This window comes from Oryzias latipes, chromosome 11 (assembly GCF_053564925.1).
Source record: "Oryzias latipes strain Hd-rR chromosome 11, Olatipes_Hd-rR_3.1".
Taxonomy (NCBI): Eukaryota; Metazoa; Chordata; class Actinopteri; order Beloniformes; family Adrianichthyidae; genus Oryzias; species Oryzias latipes.
Genome location: NC_136247.1, coordinates 9,572,885 through 9,596,407, shown reverse-complemented (window position 1 = coordinate 9,596,407; position 23,523 = coordinate 9,572,885). Strand labels below are relative to the sequence as shown.

The window sequence follows — 23,523 nt, the reverse complement described above, 5'->3', positions numbered from 1 at the left end:
GACCAAAAACACAAAATCTGCCATCTGGTAAACATACTCTGAGGATAAAACCTTGAATTCTGCATACATGTCAAGGTAAATATTTCTTGTCGCAAAGGTAAAATGCACCATAAAAAATGTGACTTTAGAATGGAATTACATATAATTTCTATATTTTCCAACAAATCTTTTTTTTGTATGTATTTATTTTCTCATTTCTCCTTTGAATAATCGTTTTTGCATTTTTGGAACAACAGTCACATAGGCTGTTTTTTCCACAATTCCCCATAAAAAACAATAAAGCTCTGATCACGGGATAAATAGGAAGAAATGTCAGACAGTTTTGAATCACTCAGACATTCAGAACAAATTATAGCAAAAACATAGGACAAAGATTTCAAGCTGGCTCCTTCAGAGCCATGGACGCGCATGCACGTGCACGTATGTTACACTCACGGGCGTCGCTGCTGTTGAGGAGGGTGGCGGCGCTGCGGCTGCGAGCGAGGAAGGACAGAGTTGGCGTCATGAGCCGCTCCACAATCCGGCTCTCCCATGGGCTCAGGCGAAGGCTGCGGGCTGACACATGAGGGCGCCGTTAGTGAAAGTTCCTCCACGGGAGGCCCAACCAGTGCACATGCACAGTTCACGTTTTGCCCAGTAAACCACAAAGCAAAGATGATGATGTTGGATGGTGTGAGAGGGGGGGCGTTACCCACCCACCACACTAACACACACACACACACACAAAAACCATCTGAGAATAAACACTAAGGGTTTGTTTATTTATTTGGCAACATGAGTTCTCAGTGGAGCAGCTGGAGACCAAACAGCAACCACACTCTCTATTTTTACAGTCATTGTTGGCAAGATAAAAGAAACTATGCTACTGTACAGTTTTAAGACAGCAGGCCTGTGGTCGTCATGGAAACCAGTGGAAAGGCAACAGAAAATGTATGAAGCAGATTCAGTTTCTAGCTTTGTACAATAAAAAAAAAGACTCTCAGAGACTGAGTTCATGATAGGATCAGCTGATATAGTTCGATTTTCAGTTTCATTTAAAGAAAGGGGTGAGTTTCATAACCTGAAACTAAATTGGGGCCCGATCTGAGAGTGTTTCCTTTGATACCGGGTCTGCAGAACATAAGAACAAAACGTCAGGCAAACCCTCATGTCACCGATGTGATTGACTTAGAAGCAAAAAAATCAGCTTTGTTTACTAACAGCATAACAGTGACATGCAGAGGAGACACAATACCTCTGGAAAACATGACAATCTGTACAAGGCCCGCATGGACATTATCTTGTAGTGAGTATAATGCGGAGCATTTTTTAGTAAAACTTGCTGATTTTGAGCTTTTCAGGATTTTTTTGGGAAGTATCCTGGGCTGAGGCGCAGACGTTACAAGTTGAAACCTGGAACTTGGAAATCTTCTTTCAAATTTGCTAATAAGCAAGTAACAATGACGAAAAGCTTTCAGTTTACTCAAACTAAGCCTGGTGTGATGTAATAAAAGAACAAATAATGAATCCTTAAATGAGGCATTACACAGGTTTGACAATTTAAAAGTAGACGTGCAGTAGCGATGCAACGATTCACTTTCCCCACGATTTGGATCAATGGCGTACAGATCGGTTCTAAACAGAGAATTGTGGGGTTCCTATTCAGCACCGTCATCGATGTGCACTACAACAATACTTTCATTGATCACGGAAAAAAAACGGCAAAGAAAATATGAGGCTCCTTTGGGGGGCGCTGATGAGGCAAGTCAAACGCTCAAATGTCCCAACGAGTTAGCTAAAGCTAGCTCCTATTTTAAATTGCACAGATGTGATTGAATTGGGATAGATTCAGGAAAACGTTTAAAAAGTTTTCAGACTAAAACAAAATTAACTCTTTATAGGGAGTCTTAGGATATGATTTAATAATTAGCTGCTTTAGAAAATAAGTTTTTACTGGACCAAACATGTTCCTGTGTGTGTTTTTCGTCTTTCAGCTGCTTACATTTTTGGTTTCAGTCACTTTTTTTGAAATATTGAGATGAAATGAATGAGAAGTTTAAACCTTTGTGAATTTTGAACCATTAAAGAGGCAAGAAGTTAAGCAAATTTTCAGCTAAATATGACAGTTTTTAAAAAAGTGAACAAATCCTCTTTCATTTCTATGTATATTGTAAAAGTATCTGTTGTTTTGGATATCTACAGGATTACTTCACACATAATGTTTAGAATCCTTCAATTGATGATATCATACAGTTTAGAATTCAGTATTCCGCCCAGCAACAGGATCATGTATGGCCGTTGTAGCGTTTTAAAGTATTTCAAAGCTGTTTTAACAACACTTTCAGCAATTTTATGTACTTTTTTATGCACCTCCAACTAACAGGAAATGATTTAAACCCTTCAAAATTTCTTGGAAAGTGAAACCTTTTAGCGTATTTTTGGCACAAAAAGCTCATTTATAAATATCCCGATTGCCTCCAAAAGACTGTTCTATTTCCTTTTTAGGTTAGTTCGGTTAGTGTTTTTATGCGTGTAACAGAGTCCGGACACGTGGTCAGCTGATCGATCAAGTGCTTTGCCTCCCTGTTAAGTCCGTAAAAACCACACAGAGATCTCTGTTTGGACAGCATCAGCTGCTCATATTTGCGGACTGCTGCTTGCGGGCTGCTCCACCCACGTCCAGCCTTTTACCCACAAAGCCGTGATGCTCCAGGATCGGATTGATTGTGTTTTTCAAAGACCAGAACCATGCCATCGCTCGAGGTTTGCGCTGAAGTGACGAAGATGTATCCTCCTCCAAACATGTTCTATGACTATCTGATAACCTCACTACCTCCTGTTGCTAGGCAACGTGGTCCCCCCTCCTTCTACAATGCGGCAAGACAGGAAGGTGGAGTGATGTGTGTTTCCACAAGCGTCACGAGGGCCCCCCCCCTCACCCTCCACCTCAGTTAAATCACAACACAGCATCTCCAGAGGCTCTGCTTCCCGCTCTGCTAATGGACCGTCTGCATTACAGGAACATCTGAATGAAACCGATTATCAAGGGAGTTGCGCTCATGCAGGAACCCTGACAGTGATGTGGCTTTCTGGAGTCAGATCAAAAGCAGAATTCACTGGAACAAACCATGAAGATATCTGCAGGGACTTCTGGGAAAACCCAAACAAAGCCATATGTAAATGACAACCACAAAGAAAGACAGGCTGACTTCCCATACCAAAAAAAAACAAAAAATAATCTTACTAAATGGTAACAATTCATGAGTATCTGACAGAACTAACTTACATTTGTCACATGTTCAAAAACATCAAAAATTTACATCTCTTTATTTTTTCACCTTTTGTTATTTTTTTTCTTTGCTCCTCAATTTTTTTAATCAACAACTTAAAATTAAAGAAAATCTCTAAAAAGAAACACATCTGCTTTGTAGAACTTTTTTTTGGTTTGATACCTTAATACAATTAAACAAAAAAAAATCTTGAGTTTTATCCATAAACTTCTAACTAAATTTTAACAGTTTATGCTAACATTTTCTCTTTATTTTGTGTTTCAGAGTATGTTGTATGTTATCTTTGGTATTTGTGGATTAGCCACCAGCTAATTGCATTAGCATGGCGCCATGATGCTATGGTAGTAAAACAAGCTAACTGCAGTCACTGAACTTGCTACAATACTCCTGCAAGCTGTTTTTTATGTATAAAGGTAAGTTTTGTAAAAAAAAGTTTTAACTGTTTATGTTAAATGTTTTGTTTTTGTGGTGTTTTAGTAGGCATTGTATGTTTTCTTTGGTATTTTTCCATTAGCCACTTGCCAATAACAATAGCATGGCGCCACAATGCCATTTATGTATTGCTCCTATTGTAGGGGCATTTGGAGCTAAGGTGTAGCTTAGCTGTAGCGACTTAGACAGATGACTATATATGACATCATTGAGTGGTAGTAACATCCGGTAGGGGGAGAATTCGGATTCGGCCATAAACATGTTAGCTCTATCACTACCAGCCTGTTAGCATATTAAAGTTAGTATTTAGCTTAAACAGTCAAGCTGCTCATCATCAAGTTTATTTTTTACTCGATGAAAGTGTTGTTAAACTTCCAAATAAATTCATTCAATAGTCAAAATCCTGTATAAGGAGAATTGTCATTTAAAAAAAACCTGTATATGGACCATTGAAATGACCGTAGTCTATATTAAAAACACAGTAATAGAAGATGCATATCATTAAATCAAATGTTACATAAAAATAAAGAAAACTACTTGTCAATCTACTCCAGCAGTCACTCTGAAGTCCAGCGCCACCACCACCACCAGAGCACACCACCCACATGACACTTAAAGGGGACAACCAAAAAGCATGTGCGGTGACAGGATGTTAACTGATAAACCCAGGAAACCAAGATACCAAAAATATATAGACACAGCACACAGAGTGGCCTGGTGATGTGGAAAAAGACTGATCCAAAATGCACAGGAGACTTAAATCAAAGACAAACCTCCAACTGAAAATAAAACCCACAATGCATGAAACCAAGAATGTGACAGGCAAGCAGGCAAGCCACCAGATACAAGTTAACCAAAACAAAACCAGATGACAGTGACAGGACGGATGGAGAGGGAGGGGAAGGGAGGGAGGGGAGGCCTGGTGGACACCGAGGTCGGCTCGTCCTTACTTCTGTTGGGGGAGTTCCAGAGCGTGGCTGAGGACTTGGACAGCCTGTTGTTAATGACAGGGTCCACCTGTCTCGGCAAGTTGACCGTGGAGGCCGAGCATCTGCCTGCACCGGAGAGAACGCAACACAGAACAACTGTTCACAAGGCGGCTGGGGGGAGGCTGGGCCGACCCGTTCTGGACTCCCTGAACACGAAGTCGAGTCTTTTTGGCGGAGGGGGGGAAACGGGAGGAACTTTGATGAAAGTTTGGGAAGGGAGTGATGTTTTTAGAAACACTAAAAGTGGCATTGAACATGACGCATGTATGCGTCTTCTGTGCCAAAGCTGGTTTGGAAAGGGAAGCCTCTCACACCTCACAGCCAATTCCTCCCAACAGCTTCAGCACTCATAACCAGTTGTTGTCTAAACGCATAGAGGAGGCCTAGAATCAGAAGTCACGGACGGTTCCCTGGAAATGGATCAGCAGAGGCCATGACTCACACTAAAGACTCGGGTTGCTCTCTGGATCGCACAGTTTGCCGCTGTTTGTGTGAAACTTACTTTCTCTGCGCGAGGTCTGGTTGAGTCCGCCGGCCCAGGACCACCTCTGCTGGCGGATCTCTGCCCATGTTTTCTTAGTGGATCTCTTGATGGCGGCCTCATAGCGTTCCTATGAGAGGTGACACGAATACGGGACACTTGTGTGTGATGTTTAGTCCTAAAGGTTTTCACCACAGAAGCTTACCGCCTCCATTCATTCTTATTGGAGCATTAGACCGTGAAATTCTCCTTATAAAGGAAAACCTAGACAGGTATGGTAAACTTCATTCCCCCAATGGCGTCCATCTGGTTCAGTTTTCATTAATCCTTTAAAAATGAGAGATGTTGTTTGCAACACCTAAATAACACCCGCTGTTTGACCTACTGTAACCTTTTAGCTGTTTATGGGATCAACAGGAATCGATGGATTCTGACGCAGACAAAAGCGGCATTCCATATTGGCTTTGCTTCGTTATACAACACATTATTAATGTAAGGTTTGCTCCACAAAAGCTGTGGTGTTAAAGGGTTAACTTCGGAGATGCTGCTTGTGACACCTAGGTATCATACGCTCTTTGACACAATGGACCTTTTTGTCCCTTTACGTGAGCAACACTTTACAGTACTGATGTGTTTGCGCAGTCAACATAAATCAGTTGATTGTGACACGAACAAAAGTGGCTTTACATATCGGCTTTGCACCGTCACGCAACACATTTCTAACGTAAAGTTTAGCATTTTGGGGCAAAGCTGCTTTTTGACAGAATTAGCTGATGTACGGAAACATTTTGCTACAGTGAAGTGCTGCATATCAGCGCAAGGCCACTTTTCTCTTATTCAGAATCCGCTGGAAGCGAGTTAATTTTGTAAAAGAATGTCAACACTGGAGCTAAAGCTCTGGTGTTAAAGTGTTAAGCTAGCTGCTCCTGAGTACCTTGATCAGGTGTGTTTCACTAACTACAAACTGCAAGGACAGGGTTAAATGGGAGATGTTCTGTGGCTGCAAAACAAGCCCAGATCATTAACCTTCCACCTCCATGTTTGATAATTGATCTGAGGTGAAGGTAGAAAAACCTCCATCTGGCCCTCCTTCATCTTGTTACAGATGTTTTCTGGTTTAATTTAAAGATCTAATTCATTCACCTATCCCTTTTTAACTACACCCGAAGCGTGCATACTTTCTTTATTTCCCACCTTGTTCTTCTCGAGTTTCTGTCTTTGCTTCTCCTCCAGCAGAGTCCGACGTTTCTCTGCCTTTAGCCGCTGCTCCTCCAGCTTCCTCCTGCGCTCCTCCAGCTGGTTCTCCCTCAGCCGGCGGGCCTTCTCCTCCTTTTCCAGCCACTGGGCCTTCTTAGCAGCTGCAGGATCACAACAGAGACTGTTAAAGAAACAGGACCTCTTTGTTATCCGTATTTTCTCACTGCTGTGCATTACCTTTTCCACTTAAACCCCACCCCTAAATTAGACATTCTTGTATAAACTGCAGACTATCTAAAAGGACAAATTTTGATTGTGCTGTCATCTTATAAACCTCCCTGCTGTCTTCTGGCGTTCCCCTGGGATCCGTCCTGACACCCCTTCTTTTTTCAGTCTGCACGTCACCTCTTGTTTGGATAAATCATTATTATAAAGAAGGTTGTGAAGCCTGTGTGGATTACACTAGGATGCCAGGAGCCCCACTAATCTGACAACTTGGTATCTTCACAAAATAAAATCCCGAGCTGATGCAAAAAACAACAAAAATTCAGTGCTCAGTCTGATTGGTTCCATCGTTTCTGCCATGTAGGGATCCAATGGAAATGTTTCATCAAGAAATTAAATCTTTAGTTTATTTAACAGTAGAAAGTGGTCATTACAGACGCATAGCGGCTTCAGATATATTTTTGTTGGTGCAAAAAACAGAATGAGGCTAAATCTGGAGAACTACGGTCACAAAAGCTAAATATTCTCAAGAGCGTCACAGTTGTTTAATCTCTCCTTCCAGGGTTCAGATGGAGTCATATGACTGCTTCCCTGTTCTCCGTGTGCCTCCAGAACCCAAACAGATGGAGGACTGGTGTTTGTTCCACAGTGAAGCTGAGAGCAGTAAATAAGCAGCGTTTTCCAGCTGCTTTTCCTCCCACTGGCGTCTGTTTGTCTCGGCGCACAAGCAGACGACAATCAAACACCAATCAATCCTCATTCATTCAACTGCTCAAGTGTGTCTGCTCAATCCCAGCAGCCAAAGAAATGTCCTTTAGGGTCAAAAGGACTCAGTTTAGATCAGTACAGATCATCTGGTTTAAGAAGATGCTTAAGTCCTCCAGTGACTCTGGAGCGACAAGGACTCTTACCCCAGATCAGAGGATTCAGGTTAGGTATGGATCGGCTGGTTTAAGAAGGTCTTTAGACCCTCTAAGGACTCGGCAGGAGTAAGGACTCATAGATTAGGGAGTTCAGGTAAAGAGTAAACAGATCAAGAGAACAAATACGAGGATTGATTCTAGTTATTTAGAGTCACGGTAAGCAATTCTGTAACTTGATAGGACATCTTCCTCCCTACTCGTCCAGGAGGCAGCAGGAGAGGAGCTTTTAAGAGGAGGAGAGGAGAGGAGGGATTTGTAGTCTGGAAGTTTTGAATGACGCTGATCTTAGAGTGAACTCTCTAAAGCGACAAACACAATGGACATGTGACGCACGTTCAAGAACCCACGTTCTTTAGCCAATGGTCTTCACACTGGTCAAGCAGGGAGGGGCTTCTTCTTCTTCTTCTACTGTTTACTAGGAAGAGCCTTGGTGTAAAATGTCAAAGCGGTGAAAATCTGCTGAATTTAGCTCCAGACTGCTTCTTTCACAGTTCTATTCCGATATACGAAAGACTTGGTGTCATAGAATTCTGGCCAGTTCAAATAGATGCCATCCATACGTTGCTACCTAATGCGAGTTCCCGAATGGTCATAGTTCAACCTGATTTAACTTTCAACATACGTTCAATGGACGTGTGTTAAGTATATGGAGCTCCAATACAGCCTTTAAAACATCTGTGATGTTGAGAGTTTTGAACGCAGAAGCCTGAAACGCGTATTTACATAAACTTTTTTATTAAAAGGCGTTGCTTGGACACACGTTGCTGAGGGCGGCGTGAACGTAGCTTAACAAAATTGTGTCTATGGTGATAACTGTTTCTGCTCCTGAGAGAATCGCGGGAGAGGGGATATGTGACAGGGAGGTCTGAGAGACTAATCCAGAAATCAATCCAGGTCTGATGTCAATAATCCAAGAGATGAAGCAGAGGCTTAATGGATGTCAAAACCCCAAAAACTTGACGTGGAACTGATACGGACATGACATGAAATACTTTAAACTGACAACATGGCAAGTGGTGAGCATATACGGCGGATGGGAACCCAAGAGGACCAAGAAGGGGTGAGGAGCCAAAATCCTGACCAACCCTCCTTCCTCTTCTTTGACCAACACCGGTCCAGCGATCACTTGAAGGTTTGGTTTGGCATTTCCTGATGCAACTTTCTCCCTTTACACAAATTTTTAACAAGTAAACACAGATTTACGCCCCCTGTGGGATTCAAGATGGGTAAAGAGTGTATGAACGGCCAATCTTCAGCTTCACTGACCAGACCAGATTCAGCTCTAGCCAGAGCATCTGCAGCAGCTGAGACATGTCCTCCTTTTAGAATTCAAGATCCAAAAAAGTTTTATTATCATTTTAAACACGTATCTCTGATCCAGTTCATAGTAACAATGAGTTTATCACCAAGACTTGATGCTACATCAACATGTAATACAGAGACAGGAGCTACCTAGACACAAATTTGTCTTCTTTGCCAGACCTGTACGGTTTGACTGAAAACATTCCAGGCAGAAGCACACAAATCCAACTGCAACAAACTGGATTCAGAAAATCCCATAGTTTTTTTCATTGTTCTGGGTTTTGTATTCATTTCTTCTAGAGATCACGTCAACTTTTTCACATTAAATGTTAGCAGCAGAACAAAACAACTCCTCTAACCGACAAGAGAAACTAAGCCTCACATCAGACTGCTGTCGGCTCTTAACAACCTCTGGTTGTTCTAGAATGAACTAACAGCCATTAAAACATACCTATTGACTTTCATAGGTTAACTATATTCTGGGAATTGTTCAAATGCACTTCTGCTTGATATGTAAAGGTAAAAAAATGTTTTTTGTTGTTGTAATCAAAGACTTCATTTCTTTTAGGGATAATACTGTAGCTTCTTTTTAAAGGTTTTTACAAATTAAAAATTAGTTTAGAAAGGAATCTGTCCATTTATGATTATATTATCTGTACAATGATAAAAGTTGTCAATCAGAACTGATTTTGATCCACTTTGGGTTGTTGCTTCTGCCACCGACACAAAATAAGAATGAGTGCAGCTCTGCTCCCCTAAGACCGTGTCACACAGCCAAGATGTACATTTTGCACACATGAGAATTGGTCAAACGAAAAAAGTGAGAAACATAGTGGTTTACACATGACATTTTCATACGTGTATCATGAATGAACAATGTTAAAACCACTGAAAAAGTACAAATAAACCACGCAAAGAACACGTAAATCAACGTAGAACATGAACCGTGCGTGATTATTGTGCTGTTTCTATGTAATTCATTAGTGATTCGTGCGTCAATTACATAATTTTAACATTAGATGTGCACCGAACATGCCACATAAAAGTTACACATCGGTCGTAGATGTGGTAAAGTCCGTTACATACGTGGGACGGTTGTGGAAAGCCACAAATTTGTGTAGGCATCTCACAAAAATCACGCACAATTGCATAAGTTTTCCGTAAAATTTGCATTTAAACTACGTTAAATACTCATAAAACTGCATAATTCTCAACTGACCAAAAATTTTGAACAGCTCAAAGCGGAATTCACATAAAGACCCGTCTGCCGAAACGAAAAAAAAAAACACTTAAGAATTACAAATATCACGAAAGACGAGGAAAATGCGCAAAATGTACGTATAGTGGCTGTGTGACACGGCCTTAACACACAGATGCTAATCTGATGGCAGAAATCAAAGATGAAACTGCAGACGTTTCACAAGTTTCACAATGAGCGAATGAAAAATAAAAAATAAAGGGGTGGGGGGTGGGGGGTCACGGGTGGAGGAACAGCAGAAGAACGAAGCAAAGCTACATGACAGCAGATGGAGGCTGATGGAGGCTCCAGTGGAGCTCCTTACCTTGCAGCTCAGTTTGCTGTTCTGAGAGCCGTGCAGAGAAAAGAAACAATAAGACTGAACATTAGTGGTTCAATCACAGCACAGCTGTTCAAAGGGGGCGGGGCTAAGACAGGATCCGCTCACAAAGTCATTCATGCAACAAATGTCTGGCGTGAGCGTTCTTCTTACCGATATATCGGGCTCGTTCTTCCCGCCGCTCCTTGGTGAGTTTCTGTCGCTGCTCCGAGCTCATGGAGTCTGGAAACAATGACGAATTAAAGTCACATGATTGGTCGAGGCTTGGACTGTGAACAGCTCATGCCTCCAGGAGTTCCAAAGGTAAACATCTGTATATAAACATGATGGAACGAACAGCTTCATTCCTGGCTGAATTTTTTCTTTTTTGGAAAACCTTTGTCAAGATGGAGCAGTAAAAAAAGCGCTGACATGTTACGAGCCAAAAGTGGCGGTCTACCTATAAAATGTGAAATTCATTCGTCCTGAATTTTGTAGGATTTTGTACGCAGAACAATATCAACATCAGAAGTGCAATTAATTTGTACGTTGGTAGGAGCTGAATGGTTCCTCTGAACCCTCATTTTCAAACATCCTCCCATCATCTTCTCTTCTTCTCCACTGTGTGTTTCTCCTCAACCCCCAGAATCGATCACTGAGCGGCCCACAACGGTCCTCTGCCTCGTTTCTATGGCAACCGGCTTTTACCGTCTCGCCCAGCCTGGCAGAGATCGTCCCACACAGAGGGCTTGTAGACACTAGGAGATAAACGTATGGAGGTTCCTGCCCCGCTCCCCGCACGCCATCTGCGGTCTTCAGCGAGTGACGATTACGTCTGAACGTCCGAAAGGTGGAGGCAGAGAGAGAGAGCAATTCTGCTGAGAGGGGAGATCCAGAGGGTCAAAGGAGCGATCAGAGATCTGGAGGATTAACGGACCTCTGCCCCTTCATTGTCTCAGGTGAATCCACAGTCACCAGCCTCTAAAGCAGGGGTCGCCAAATCCAGGCCTGGAGGGCTGGTGTCCTGCATGCTTTCCAACCAACCTGCCATTGAAGCTCCTTATCGGCTAAACACACCTGATCCAGGTAATCAGCAGCAGACAAGGCGGCGTTTCTGGAAAACCACCAGGCCCTCCAGGCCTGGATTTGGGCACCCCTGCTCTAAAGGCATTTCCTTTGATTAAACGCTGTTACCATGGAAACTTTGTAAACATTAACTATCTGATCATAGGAAATAAACAATAATACCTTGCATACACAAAATATAATGCACACAAAACCAATTTGACATAGTCTAAATTAGCTTCATGATTACCAAGGTTACAGTCATACTTGGGCAAAAACCATTGCTCTGGAACCTTTAAAGAATGACTTTCACTGTGACATGAGACAACAAATGAAACAACCTCCTGATTCTAGTTGAACTCAGTAGGGCTTTTATTTTGATAGCAACGTGGCGGTAGCTTACCTTTCTTGGGCTGGGGGCTGCTGCCGGAGCCAGGGGTGGACGGCCTGGCTTCTGTCCTGGAGGAGGAGGCATCTGTCTTTGTGGGGGCGGAGTCTGTTTTGGGAGAGAGGTCCGAGACGGCGGAGTCGTCCGACGTCGGGACGTCTTTTCCTGAAGACTTGTCTCCGATCCGGAAGGGGTGAGAGTCCAACTGCAAGGGCAGAGCTGCGGAAAACAAAAACAAAAACAGCGTTATCGTTAGCTTCCTGTGGGCCTGCATGAAGTCAGCAGCAGGTGACGCTCACGGTCATAAAGAAATGACTTCCTTCAGTTTTCTGACCCCTGGAAGGTCGGAATTAGTTTTTGTGCGGATTGATGCCTCTTCGATTTAGCTAAACTGCTGTGTGGTTTATGTTTTTCAACAAACTGTACATTTTGCATTATAAGGATTTCCTATTTTTCCTGATATTATTAGTTTTATTATATTATTAGTAATCCATTTTCAAGCTATTACTCCATGAATTTGCACTTTCGCATTTACCCCACCGACGAGCATGAGCTAATAAATAGCTAGCTGAGATTAAACGATTTGCAACCAGTTTACGACCTTGTGACAAATTACATCCTGAAAATATTTTTTTAGTAAAAAGAAGTCACATCACGTTGATAATAAAAGGAAAATGTAAGACCCATTTTGCATTTCGGCTTTTCCCGCGCCGACGACCATGAGCTAAATAGCTACCGGGGGTTAACGATTTACAATAAGTTCACAACCTTATGACCCAGCCAGCGCATTCTGGAAATGTTTTTTAGTGACAGGAAGTCACATCGCGTTGATAAGTAAAAATATATCACCTATTCAGTAGAATTTACAACAATTTTATGCTTTTCAAGGTTTTGTTCTAGTCAAATTAAATTTAAGACCTTTTAAGACTTTTTAGGATCCGTGGCCACCCGGAAAATCGTAAATCTCTGAAGAGGTGCAATCGTTTTTAGGAAATGTTTCCCTGCAGTTGCCATGGCGATGTGAGAAATGTAGCAACCGATCACTGGCTGCAGCAAAAACTTGAAAAAGATCTTTTCAGTTGGAGAGCGCAAACATGGGCGCACATACTCATCAGCAACAGACATCAAAGCAGAGAAAATCAAAGCAGACTTCAGCGGCTGTAGCTGTTGTTTCCTTCAGAGTCGTGGAGATGAGCATCAATGTCATCACACTTGGCTAGACGCTCTGTCCGGTGACTGACCAATGAGAGCCGCCGGACGCTGCGAGGACCAGACAGGAGAGAAAGGATGCTTTGTGCTTCTGCAAGGACGTGGAGGCAGAGGAGAGATGGAGGGCGGAGGAGTGGAGGAGCTGCAGTCTGTTTCATAACAGACGACAAGGAGACGAGAAAGAAAAGGACGGTATAAAAGAGCAGACGGGCTGGAGGTCGACCAACACCTGGCAGGTGGAGCGTGACGGCCTCCTCGGGCTGTCCAAACACTCACTGACCCACGTAAATCACAGTTTAGCACCAGGCCCGGATCCAGCCACCCCCCCCTTCCCTCTACACGGCCAAAACCCAGCAGGCGTGACGGGAGGGTGATGTAAAATCCCAGCAAGAGTCCAGAACCACTCAGACCCGATGCTGGAAGGGGACCAGGCTGAAGCGCAGTCAGACGCTGAGTCAGCAGCTGAAATTTACGATCATCTGAAGGCGAAGTTGAAGAACTGAGAGCACTGCGGGTGGAGTTAAAGCATCTGCCATTACTGTGACAGCAACAAGGGTGGGGCTGCTGACCTCACATGATGCTGGTGGTGTTTGGGGAGGGATTTCAACCCTAAACAGAGACGTAATCTGCTGACCACAGACCCAGCTTTGGATTTTATCTTGAGAAACACATCATATATTTGATGAACTTCATCGCCTGATGAATACATCAGAGAAAAATAAACCAGAGTCTGCAGGAAACTGAGAAACCATCGCCATCAGCCTGCAGAAGAAACGCTCCCACTCAACAAGTGCCAGTCATCACAAGCACCACTTTGCACTCAGACCGCCACGCCGGCTCTCGAGCCGCCGTGTATTAATAGCCGCAGCAGCCAGAAGAGAATGTGGGCCATAAAAGGGACTGACTGCACCACACGAGCACCGACAGACGGCTCTGACTATCAGAGGTCCTCCTCTGCTTCAGCCTTCTGTTTATTGCTGAAAAGCATCAGCAGATAACTGGATATACAGGAGCTTCCCGGTAGAATAGAAGCAGCATCTGCAGATCTCATGCATGATCCGATTAGAACTTCTAAAGTCCAAACTGTTGCTTCTGCAGCCTCTGACTACACCTGTGGAAGTGACACGACTAGACAAATACAGGAGAGGAAAGATGAATCATTTTTACTACAAAGACAGCCAAAATTTTGTTCAGTGCAGCAAAACAATGTAAAAGTGCTAAATTATGATCAAACTGCAGATAAAAGGTTTAACTGTGTGCTAAATGCTACCTTTTGTGCTCTAAACTATGAAACAACACTAAAAAAAGGCCCATTTTAGGTCAAAATTGCTAAAGTACTAAATATTTGGAAATTGTAAGACAGCTGTGACTTTGAGTAAAGCTAAATCCTACATTTAGTATAAGTATCCAATTAAACATGTGAAAAACTGACAACAAATGAGCTTCAAACACAAGGTGAAATGCTACAAACGCACTGATGAAACTTTAAAACACTAAGGGTAAACTTAAAAGCCAAAAAAACAAACCTACACCAAATAAAGCCTTCTTTGAAAGAACACTGAAAAAAATAAATGAATACTAATTATAAGCTGAAAATAGAACGTGAATTCTAGTAGTTTAACTGAAAAACAAGTAGGAATGATGAAAATAAACAAAGTTGTTAAAAAGAAAAGTCTTAGCAGAAAAGTGTCTTCTTATAGAAAAAAAGAAACAACCAGAACCAACAAAAGTTCTGTGACCTGATCAAGAGAGGTCATCTGTGAGGAAAAAATCAAAAAGCTAAAAGCTGCGTCTGCGTGTTGAACCCGGGCTGGGCCGGTCTCAGGAATCCCCGGCACGCTTTTTTCCCCCCGCATTTGTTTCTGCAACAACTGCGGTTCTGGATCAGACGTTCTCCGCTGTGCACAGAGGGAGCGTGTTTATGTGTCTAAATAAAGGAGGTCAGTGTCTTTGAGGAGGCGGCAGGAGGCAGGACGCTCCTCCCCTGCAGCCCACAGGGATCTACAGATGCTTTCAAGTTCAAACAAAGTAGGTTACTGAGTCACAGAGAGCTTCATCTATCAAACATGAACCGTGCATCACTCTGGTATCTTGATGCATCACTCCGCCCCTGCTATGAGTCCCCAAGGAGACGTTACTCACAGGGACGATTACTCCAGCACAGCTCTGGAGTTCAAAGTTCACCCAGGAACAGCTTCTTCGGCTCCAGATGAATCAGTTTCACTTCTATGCAGCCATGACACCACCCCAGACCAGAAACGGATCCAGTCAAGCCGATGTCAGAAACAGGAAATGGAAATGTGGACATGACCTCCAGACTTTCGGTAGAAGGCGTAACCTCAAGTTGAAATGGACATAAAACCAATCAAGTTATTTCCCGCCATTGGTTTTTCCCAAACTAATCCTGGGGATCACACAACCCGCATTTAACACCTGAGATGTCTCCAACAACAAATAAATAACGCACAATCTTATACTGTTTACCCGTTTTAGCGGTCAACATGAATCCGGTGATTCTGACGGGGAGCAAATGGAATATATCAAATATAGAAATCAGTTTTGCACCAACATGCAGCACATTGCTAGTGTAAAGTATTGCATAATAGCACAAAGCCGCTTTTCTCCACAACACAATCAGCTGATTTGTGCTGATTACGTAAACGGTGGAAGAGTTACCGTAGTAGAAAAGTGTTAAAAGGTTAAAGGGTTAAATCCACAATCAGGATTTAACGTTGAAACAGTTCTACCAACTCCTCACAATGAAAAGCAGTCTTGGCTGACAAAATGTCACTACATGATGTCATTACCTAATTAGCATATCATCTGCAAAGAGCTTTTTTGGGGGAAAAATATAAACGATAAAATATAAATGCAATAAACATCAACTTCTCTTTTGGTCCAGCTTTATTTTTAAATCCTACGCCGTAAAAGTGGGCTGGAGCTAGGGGTGTGACGATAACCGCATCACCGCACTTTTTTTTAAACTTAGCAAGAAAGTTGCTGAGTTGGCAACTTTTCTTTAAAATCCATTAAAAAAATGTTTTACTCAAAGCAATTTCCACAAATGAAAAGCGCAAACTGCTTTTGCCTTTGATGGATACGCCATCTGCGTGTTTGTGGTCGAACGTTGAAACATTCGGCAGGAGTGGATCCGCATGCGATGATTAGTCAAACTTGCTATTTTTGCGTCATGTTTAACACGACTAAAAAGCAGGTAAAAACCGGCCCAGCTTTAAGTGTGCAACCCTCCTGCAGACCTTTAAACCATTCATGACAACAACATGAGGAAAAGTTTAAGTTGGTGTGAAGTCACTCAAACATAAAACGGTGGGTCAAGTGGGCCAGTGAGGTGGGGGCCCTTCAACGCTTTAGACCTTTGTCTGCACCATCACTCATCCCATCACAGCTTATGCCAAACGTGTGGTTCATGGCAAATTGTCAGGACGTTTGGCATCTCCTCAGTGGTTTTATCAGGAAGACAGCAGCCTGAAACCTCCTGTTCTCAAACTGATTTCTGTTTACACCTGTTTCTTCTCAGCCTGGAAGATCAAACATCTGCTGAAAACATCAGGCTAAACTTCCCAGCTGAGGCTTGTTTTGGCCTCTAAAGTGGAGCATACCTCTGCGCAGCTGACCGCCGCCGCACTCTGGGGACAAGCTAAATATAACCTGAGCTGAGCCGACAGGGCCGGCGACCCGTCGTCCGGTCCTGGGCCGGTCAGCAGCAGCGATTTGTTTACAAACCAAAAAATCTGCTGACGGCAACTTTAAACTCCAGATATTACTATGAGCACCAGCTCCAGAATAAGGGCTTCCACAAGCTCTAAAATGAGGATACGTGACAGGAAATACACGCATTAAGCTTACTGTTATAAATATAATTGTTAGGTCATAACTGGAAAACATCTTGGTACTTTTGAACCAATCACTCAAAGCCTGAGAAGGATATACCAGAAAGCAAAGGGTTAATGTCTGGAAAGATCCCAAATTTACTTTTTTTTTTTGCAGAACATCCATCAAAAACAAAAAATTAAAAAATGAAATAAAGCACAAGCGGAAAAAGATATACAATTGTCTCCATGTTTGTCAATTCCTACAGAACAAGATGACCTAACCAGCGTTCAGTCGCGCAGAATATTTGTAACCGTGTGCAAACACACTGTTAGGTAAAAAAAAACACCTTAGTAATAGGGCTGCACGATATAAGGAAAACTCACTATTAGCGATATTAATGATCAATATTGCGATGACAATATAACTTGCAATATCTTAACAAGCAAAACAACCAAACACATCATTTCATTTCACTGCAACATTTTCATTTAAATAGGAGTCAACATAACTTAAATTAGATTCCAAATAAAAGGGATTTGATTTGATTAAATACTAAAAGCTGCAAATAATATTGTTTAATCACATTTTAAGTAACCAGTTATTGTAATTTTCGCCGTCTTTTGTGATATGCATATTACACAGCTCGATATCGCGATAACGATAAATTCGCAATTTATTGAGCAGGCCAACTTGAACTTGAAAATGTTTCTCTTTAACAATATTTCTTAAAGATGTTATTGATGTTATTTTGAACATTTGATACGTTTACATTAAATTTTTAGAAATCTCTGGCTGACTGTTGTTTTTAGTGTTAAACAATGAGTAATTTTGTATTTTCATTATGAGATATATAGCATTGTTAGCATGCTAAATTAGCCATGTTAGCTTTTTACCTTTGTCAAAGTTATTGAAAGTTATTTTTGAATACTATTACACATGGCTTTTATTTTTTTTAAGAAAAGGATGTTTTTGTATTCATCATCAGCACTTTGTAATTGTTTGCGTAAGCCTTATTTGCATTGAGCAGTAAATTATCGTTAACATTGCTGGTTTTAGGAAAGCTAACCGTAAAGTTTTAGTTTAGAGCAGTGTTTTACAACCAGTGGGAGATGGTCAGGTGTGCCGTGGGAAATTGCCCTCATTAACTGATCTAAAAACATTTACCATCTCCAGGATGTCAGCTCTTTGTTCATCTAAACAGGCCCTGATAAAACACTGAGTAGTTAGAATATGAAAGATCATAAAGGACTTTTTTCTTTGTGTTTATTTGATTCTATCAAAGACATTTTGATAAGAATCACGGTACCGCAATTTAGCCGCAGCTACAGCTGTATTGGGAAAAGTCCCGCCCCTTTAACTGTCTCCACCAATCATTCTTGAACCCCTAATCATACGTCATCAGTCTGACCAATCAGAAGTGGTTAAAGTCTTCACTTCCTTGTTCTGATTCTACTCATAAAGTCTCTCAGTTCCTACAAAAATACCAGCTAAAGCTTGTCTTTAGCGGTGTAGCTTTCCACAGAATCCGGTGACAGACGTGGAACAAGTGAACAAAACCATGAAGCTCAGAGACGCGACTCTGTCTGCCATCTGCGGCAGTTTTCGCACTACATCTCCAATGATGCATTGGGTTAAAGTGACAGTGTCTCAGCATACAACGAGTCTTCCCTGTTGAACGTCTTAAAACCACAACGAACACACATCAAACAGTTTTTAAATCTTCTTGATGAAATCAGACAAATCAGTTAACAGTTTAATTCTCCTTCAAGGTTTGTGTTTTTTAACAGCCGATAAGAGTTTGGTCCAAGTCATCTTTCTAACTGAAACACTTTTCTAATAACATCTGGATTATTTTATATGTTGAATTTAAGAAGAAGTAATAACAACATTTTAGAGAATCCTGTCTCTAAAATGTTGTTATTACTTCTTCTTAAATTCAACATATAAAATAAGGTGAAGTGGCCAACAGACACAATTAAACTAAATTGAAACAATTTAATCATCTAAAAAGAAATAAAACATTTTTGTTTGAGTTTTCAAAGACTTTCTTTTGTTTTTGATTAAGACAAAAGAAAAACTAATAAAACTTCAACATGTTCACTTTTTGTGTAGCTACAGACAACATAAATATAATGTTAGTCTTTTTGTGTAAAATGTATCAAACATATTGTGATCATATAATTGTTCAAAAATTACAGTTGCCTTTGCACTAACATTGAAAGAAATATTTAAAAAAATGAATCACAATTTAGGAAGAATATGTTTGTTTTTTTGTGAGGTTACATGTTACATGTTAATAAACTGAAGGGAAAAAGCATCTACCATGGTTAAATGTCAAATAATTTAGTTGATAGTTATTTCTGAAAAATAACTTTTATTACAACTTTTAGAAAACTTCCAGCTTTTTCTGCCACATTTATCACAAAAACGTGAGATTACAGAGGGACTGTACATCAATACAGACTATGAGTTTCTCCTTTTTTAATTTTTGTGCCGTGGCTCAAAAAAGGTTGAAAAACACTGATTTAGAGCTTGTCATGGTTAAGCAGATGTTTTTCTACCAGTTGTGTCACAGGGTCCAGCCGTTTGCTGCTCCCAACACAACATGTTTACATTTTGGGACATTTTCCGTTATTATTTAACCTTTATTTTTTTAACTTTTTCACATGTTATTAAATAAATGTAGATCTTCACAGTTACTGATCAATTTTAGGATTTATTCTGGGCATTTTTAGCACTGGTTAACAGACTCAAGTTACTAGCAGTTGTCTGATGACTATTTTTAGCTAATTTAGCTAATTCAGATTCAAAGCAAAATGTGCAGAAGCCAAAAACCGGTGAAAACCTTGTTTTCTCGTTTTTCTCGTCCCGTGTGGCGTTGGGGGGATTCCGGCTGCCGCTGCTGCTGCTGCGGTGGGGGTCTTGGGGTGGGGATGGCTGGGCACTCTCCCTCCTTCTTTTCACGTTCCACCATCCATTTTAGAAGAACATAAACACTCACCTGAGCACAGGTGTTAGCTCACCTTTGCACTAACAGTTTGCATGATTGAATGACTGAAATATTTCACACTAGTTGGTTATCAGGCATAAGTATGCGTGTGAACACTATCTGTTTTGTGTACATGTCGACAGGTGGACATTTTTGCAGCTAACAGGTGTGTTTATAACATTTGAGTGTGTGTGTGGACAGGCTCCGCCCCTTTTTTTTTTTTTTTTCTACATTTGAACCTTACCATAATGATTAACAACCAGTAAACCTGTCTGCTCTATGCTGCTTCATGGTCTTATCCCCCTTCCCCTCCTATTATCACCCTCCTACCCCCCCCTCTCTCTAACGTCCCTCTCTCTTCTTCCCCTCTTTCCTTTTCCGTCCGGTCCAACACCAAAGATTTTCAGACATGATTGAAATTAATAAAGTTTGGCCTCAATTACAAAAGGGGTTTATTCAGACATACCTTTGGTTTGTCTGAAGATTCATAACCCCTCTTGTTAAAGTAAAATATGTCCAACACAAGAGGCCCTCAGCTCTCATCTGTCTGCCTAGATGTTGGACAGGACAAGTTAAAAAAAAAAAGAAAAAAAGAAAACCTTGTTTTCTCGTGATAACGACAATGGATTAGATGTGGTCATCACAAGAGTCAATATAAATAGGTGGCTAGGCCGTTTCTGGCTTCTGTAGTAATGGATACTTTTTGAATAAAAGAACCGTTTTTAACAACTAGATAATATCTGTCCTCCAGCAAAGACATTCTTACTATTTTGGAATTTCTGCTAACTAGACTTGGTACTTTAAACCTTCAACTGTCCTATTTTACAGACATGAGTCTGGAAGGTTGTGGGTTCAATCCCACCATCCAGAGTGAAACAGACGGAGTCTCGGAGCAAATAAACATTTGATGGAGTTCCTGATGATCTCAGAGGAGCATGAAAGCCGAAGCAATAAGAGAGTCTGCTGATGAAGAGATCTGCTGGGACCGCAGCTGCATCTGTCACTTCACACGGTCCGAGCGCCACAGAAACCTCATGGGCATTCTTGCAAAGCAGTATGGGTAATGCAACAAGTTCTTTGCGTGATCGATGAACCACAATGTTGTGAAGTGTATTTGAGAGTCAGTGTGAACCGCTGAAGCTGCAGCTTCATCAGAGGAATGAAGACATGAAGCGATGGTTGAACGCTGCAGCTTCACCTGCTGACACCGGCAGAAAACCCGACGAAGCTCTGACCTCATCATCGTTTTCTCGCTGAGATCTCAGCTTCCTCTCCACAAACACTTTCAAGTCTTAGAGGAGTTTGGTTCCAAATTAAAGTTTTTCCTTCACACTGATGTATCAACATTATGAAGAAAGGTCTGATCTTTAAAAACAAACTGGTTTAATGGACCAGATTGTTGCACAGCTTCGATACTAAAAAAAATAAAACAATCAGCTTTTTTTTATTTCTTTATTAATTTTGAAGAAATGCAGAAAACTTTTTAAGGGGTTTCATGGATCAAATTTAGCTCATATGGAATAGAACTGTCTTCTTGTTCTACTTAATTTGGCTTTTTGGTAGTTGATTTTACTTGTGTTTTCTTTTGAAGAAAATTAACATTTTTGATTCATTTTCTTAATATATGTCCTCCACCATCAGAAAAATGCCACAAGAACTTGTTAAAAACACACCAAGAACATTATTCTTACCAGACTGGGTCTTTAAATGGTTAACTTACAAACTTCTACTTCCATCTTTGTCGTTTTATTTCCTATTTCTGACAGCTCTGCATAATTAGGAGCGAACATTTTTGATTGGCAGCAACAGAGCTTTAAAAACACGGCTTCGTCACACACCACTGTCATTTGTTGTGGCCGAGCAGAGTCATATAACCTTTGTGCTATCTTGCGGGGTCCAGATGACCCCACCCTTACATTGACGTGCTATCCCTAGGATGACAAAGGTGGATATAGGTGGAGAGGATTTCATGTGATCCATGGACACCAGTGAAGATCACAAATCATTGAAGAAAAAAGGCTCAGCGCACTGTCTTGTGGGGTCCCGATGACCCTACTACCAACGTTAATGTGCCTGAGGTACGTTAACGTTTGGAGTGGGGCCATCGGGACCCCACAAGATAGCACAAGGGCTACTTATTACATGTCTGTAATCAAAGAAATAGCAGATAAAAACTCCAAACAAACCAACAAGATCTGCTCTTAAACACAGGAAATTGATTATCTAATGTTGCCTAGCAACACATGTAGATTATTTTTGTGAAACGCGTCTCCTTTTATTAGTGAAATAAGGCTTAAACTCCGCATTACACCGTTCTCTAGCCGGATCAGGCTGCAGCAGGATTATTAACATCAATGAGCCATTCATACACTCCAATCCTGCATGAAGGGAAACACACTAATCTGTGCGTCAGCGTTCAGGAAGTGGCATCCTTCATCCGCGGCGGCAGGAAGAAGCGTTTCCACTCTGTTCCAATTTCTGAGGCTTTCTCGGCGCGCGGTCGCAGTGCCGAGCGGAACAACGGAGGGGGAGGAAAGGAGACGAACAGGATCCTGGGCCTCTGCAACCGACCCCGCCCACGGGGAGTGCGTCCGGTCGGAATGAGGCATTACCGCTCCCACATACAGGAAGGCCTGCCTCCGTCTGTGAGCCAGGCAGCTTCCAGGTTTGTGATTGCACGAAAATATCAAAGTACCAAAAAAAAACAAAAAAAATTGTACAGCATCGATTTCTACGGTGAAACTGACATTCTGCAGAGATATATGGGTTAGAATGCGTTCAGAGGAGAAACAATGAGGTTGGAGATACCAGGAAGGAGGGAGACCAATGAGGAGGTTCATGAAGAGGGTGGTTGGTGTGAGCGAGGAGGAAGCACATTTCCTGTGGCAACCTCTACAGAGCAGCCAAAAAGAGAAGCGAAAACCGGGATTTGGAAGAATTCAACAGAGAAAATACTGAAGAACGATTTGAGATTTGACTTTTCTTATTTAATAAACAATAATATTATCGATCTTCTGCTCTATATTTTTCAATAAATTAGATCGTCTGCTTTCTTTCTGCAGTATTAACCGAAAAAAACTTCAGCTACTCAAAAAAGGATCTTTTTTTTTGCTTTTGTTTATATTTAAGATTTTTAAAGGAATAAAATTCAAACCAACTTTAACAATTTACTGTAGATATCTTTGTTTTTAATTTTTCTTTTGAAACGTTTTTTTGGTTTGAACAAAATTACTATTAAAGTTTTTAAAAATATTTGTAACAATTTCTAACTTAGAACAAGCCCCCACCGTACAGTCCAGAATTTAACAAAAATAAGTAAATAAATAAAGCAAAAATAAAATAAAAAAACTGCAGTTCCTTAAATGACCACTAGATGCTGGTTACAAGGGGAAGCATTTTTGTGTTGACTCCCATGTTAAATGCGACAACATATGGTGATAACAGGGAAATTCTGTGTATTTGTGGCTTATAGTGGGTTTCTATTATTAACTATATATGAAAACTGACTCCTTCCCCCCTCGCTGCATTCCAAACAGGAAGTTCCCACTGGTTCTCAGAAGCCAAAATCCCATAGAACATTTGATTGACAGATTCTCCCGAGCTCGCTTTCAAGTGGTAGGGGTGTGGACTTCCAACAAGCTCATTCCTGATTGGTGAGAGTGGT

General features: G+C 41.4%; 1 protein-coding gene across 10 annotated transcripts in view; it reads right to left on the bottom strand.

Moving 5' to 3' along the window:
• map7d1b (MAP7 domain containing 1b) overlaps positions 1-23,523 on the bottom strand; it is a 36,011-nt gene that overhangs the window by 7,585 nt on the left and 4,903 nt on the right. For 3 of the 10 annotated variants that reach the window (XM_011481120.4, XM_011481122.4, XM_078954732.1), the window contains exons 2-8: positions 11,843-12,046; positions 10,549-10,617; positions 10,381-10,401; positions 6,366-6,529; positions 5,193-5,301; positions 4,652-4,756; positions 436-555 (exon numbers count right to left, since the gene is read on the bottom strand). In XM_011481120.4, coding sequence (XP_011479422.1) covers positions 436-555; positions 4,652-4,756; positions 5,193-5,301; positions 6,366-6,529; positions 10,381-10,401; positions 10,549-10,617; positions 11,843-12,046 — 792 coding nt within the window. Of the gene's footprint in view, positions 1-435; positions 556-4,651; positions 4,757-5,192; positions 5,302-6,365; positions 6,530-10,380; positions 10,402-10,548; positions 10,618-11,842; positions 12,047-12,935; positions 12,955-23,523 lie in introns of those variants that run through there. The other 7 variants (XM_011481121.4, XM_078954733.1, XM_011481124.4 and 4 more) reach the window with 4 other exon arrangements.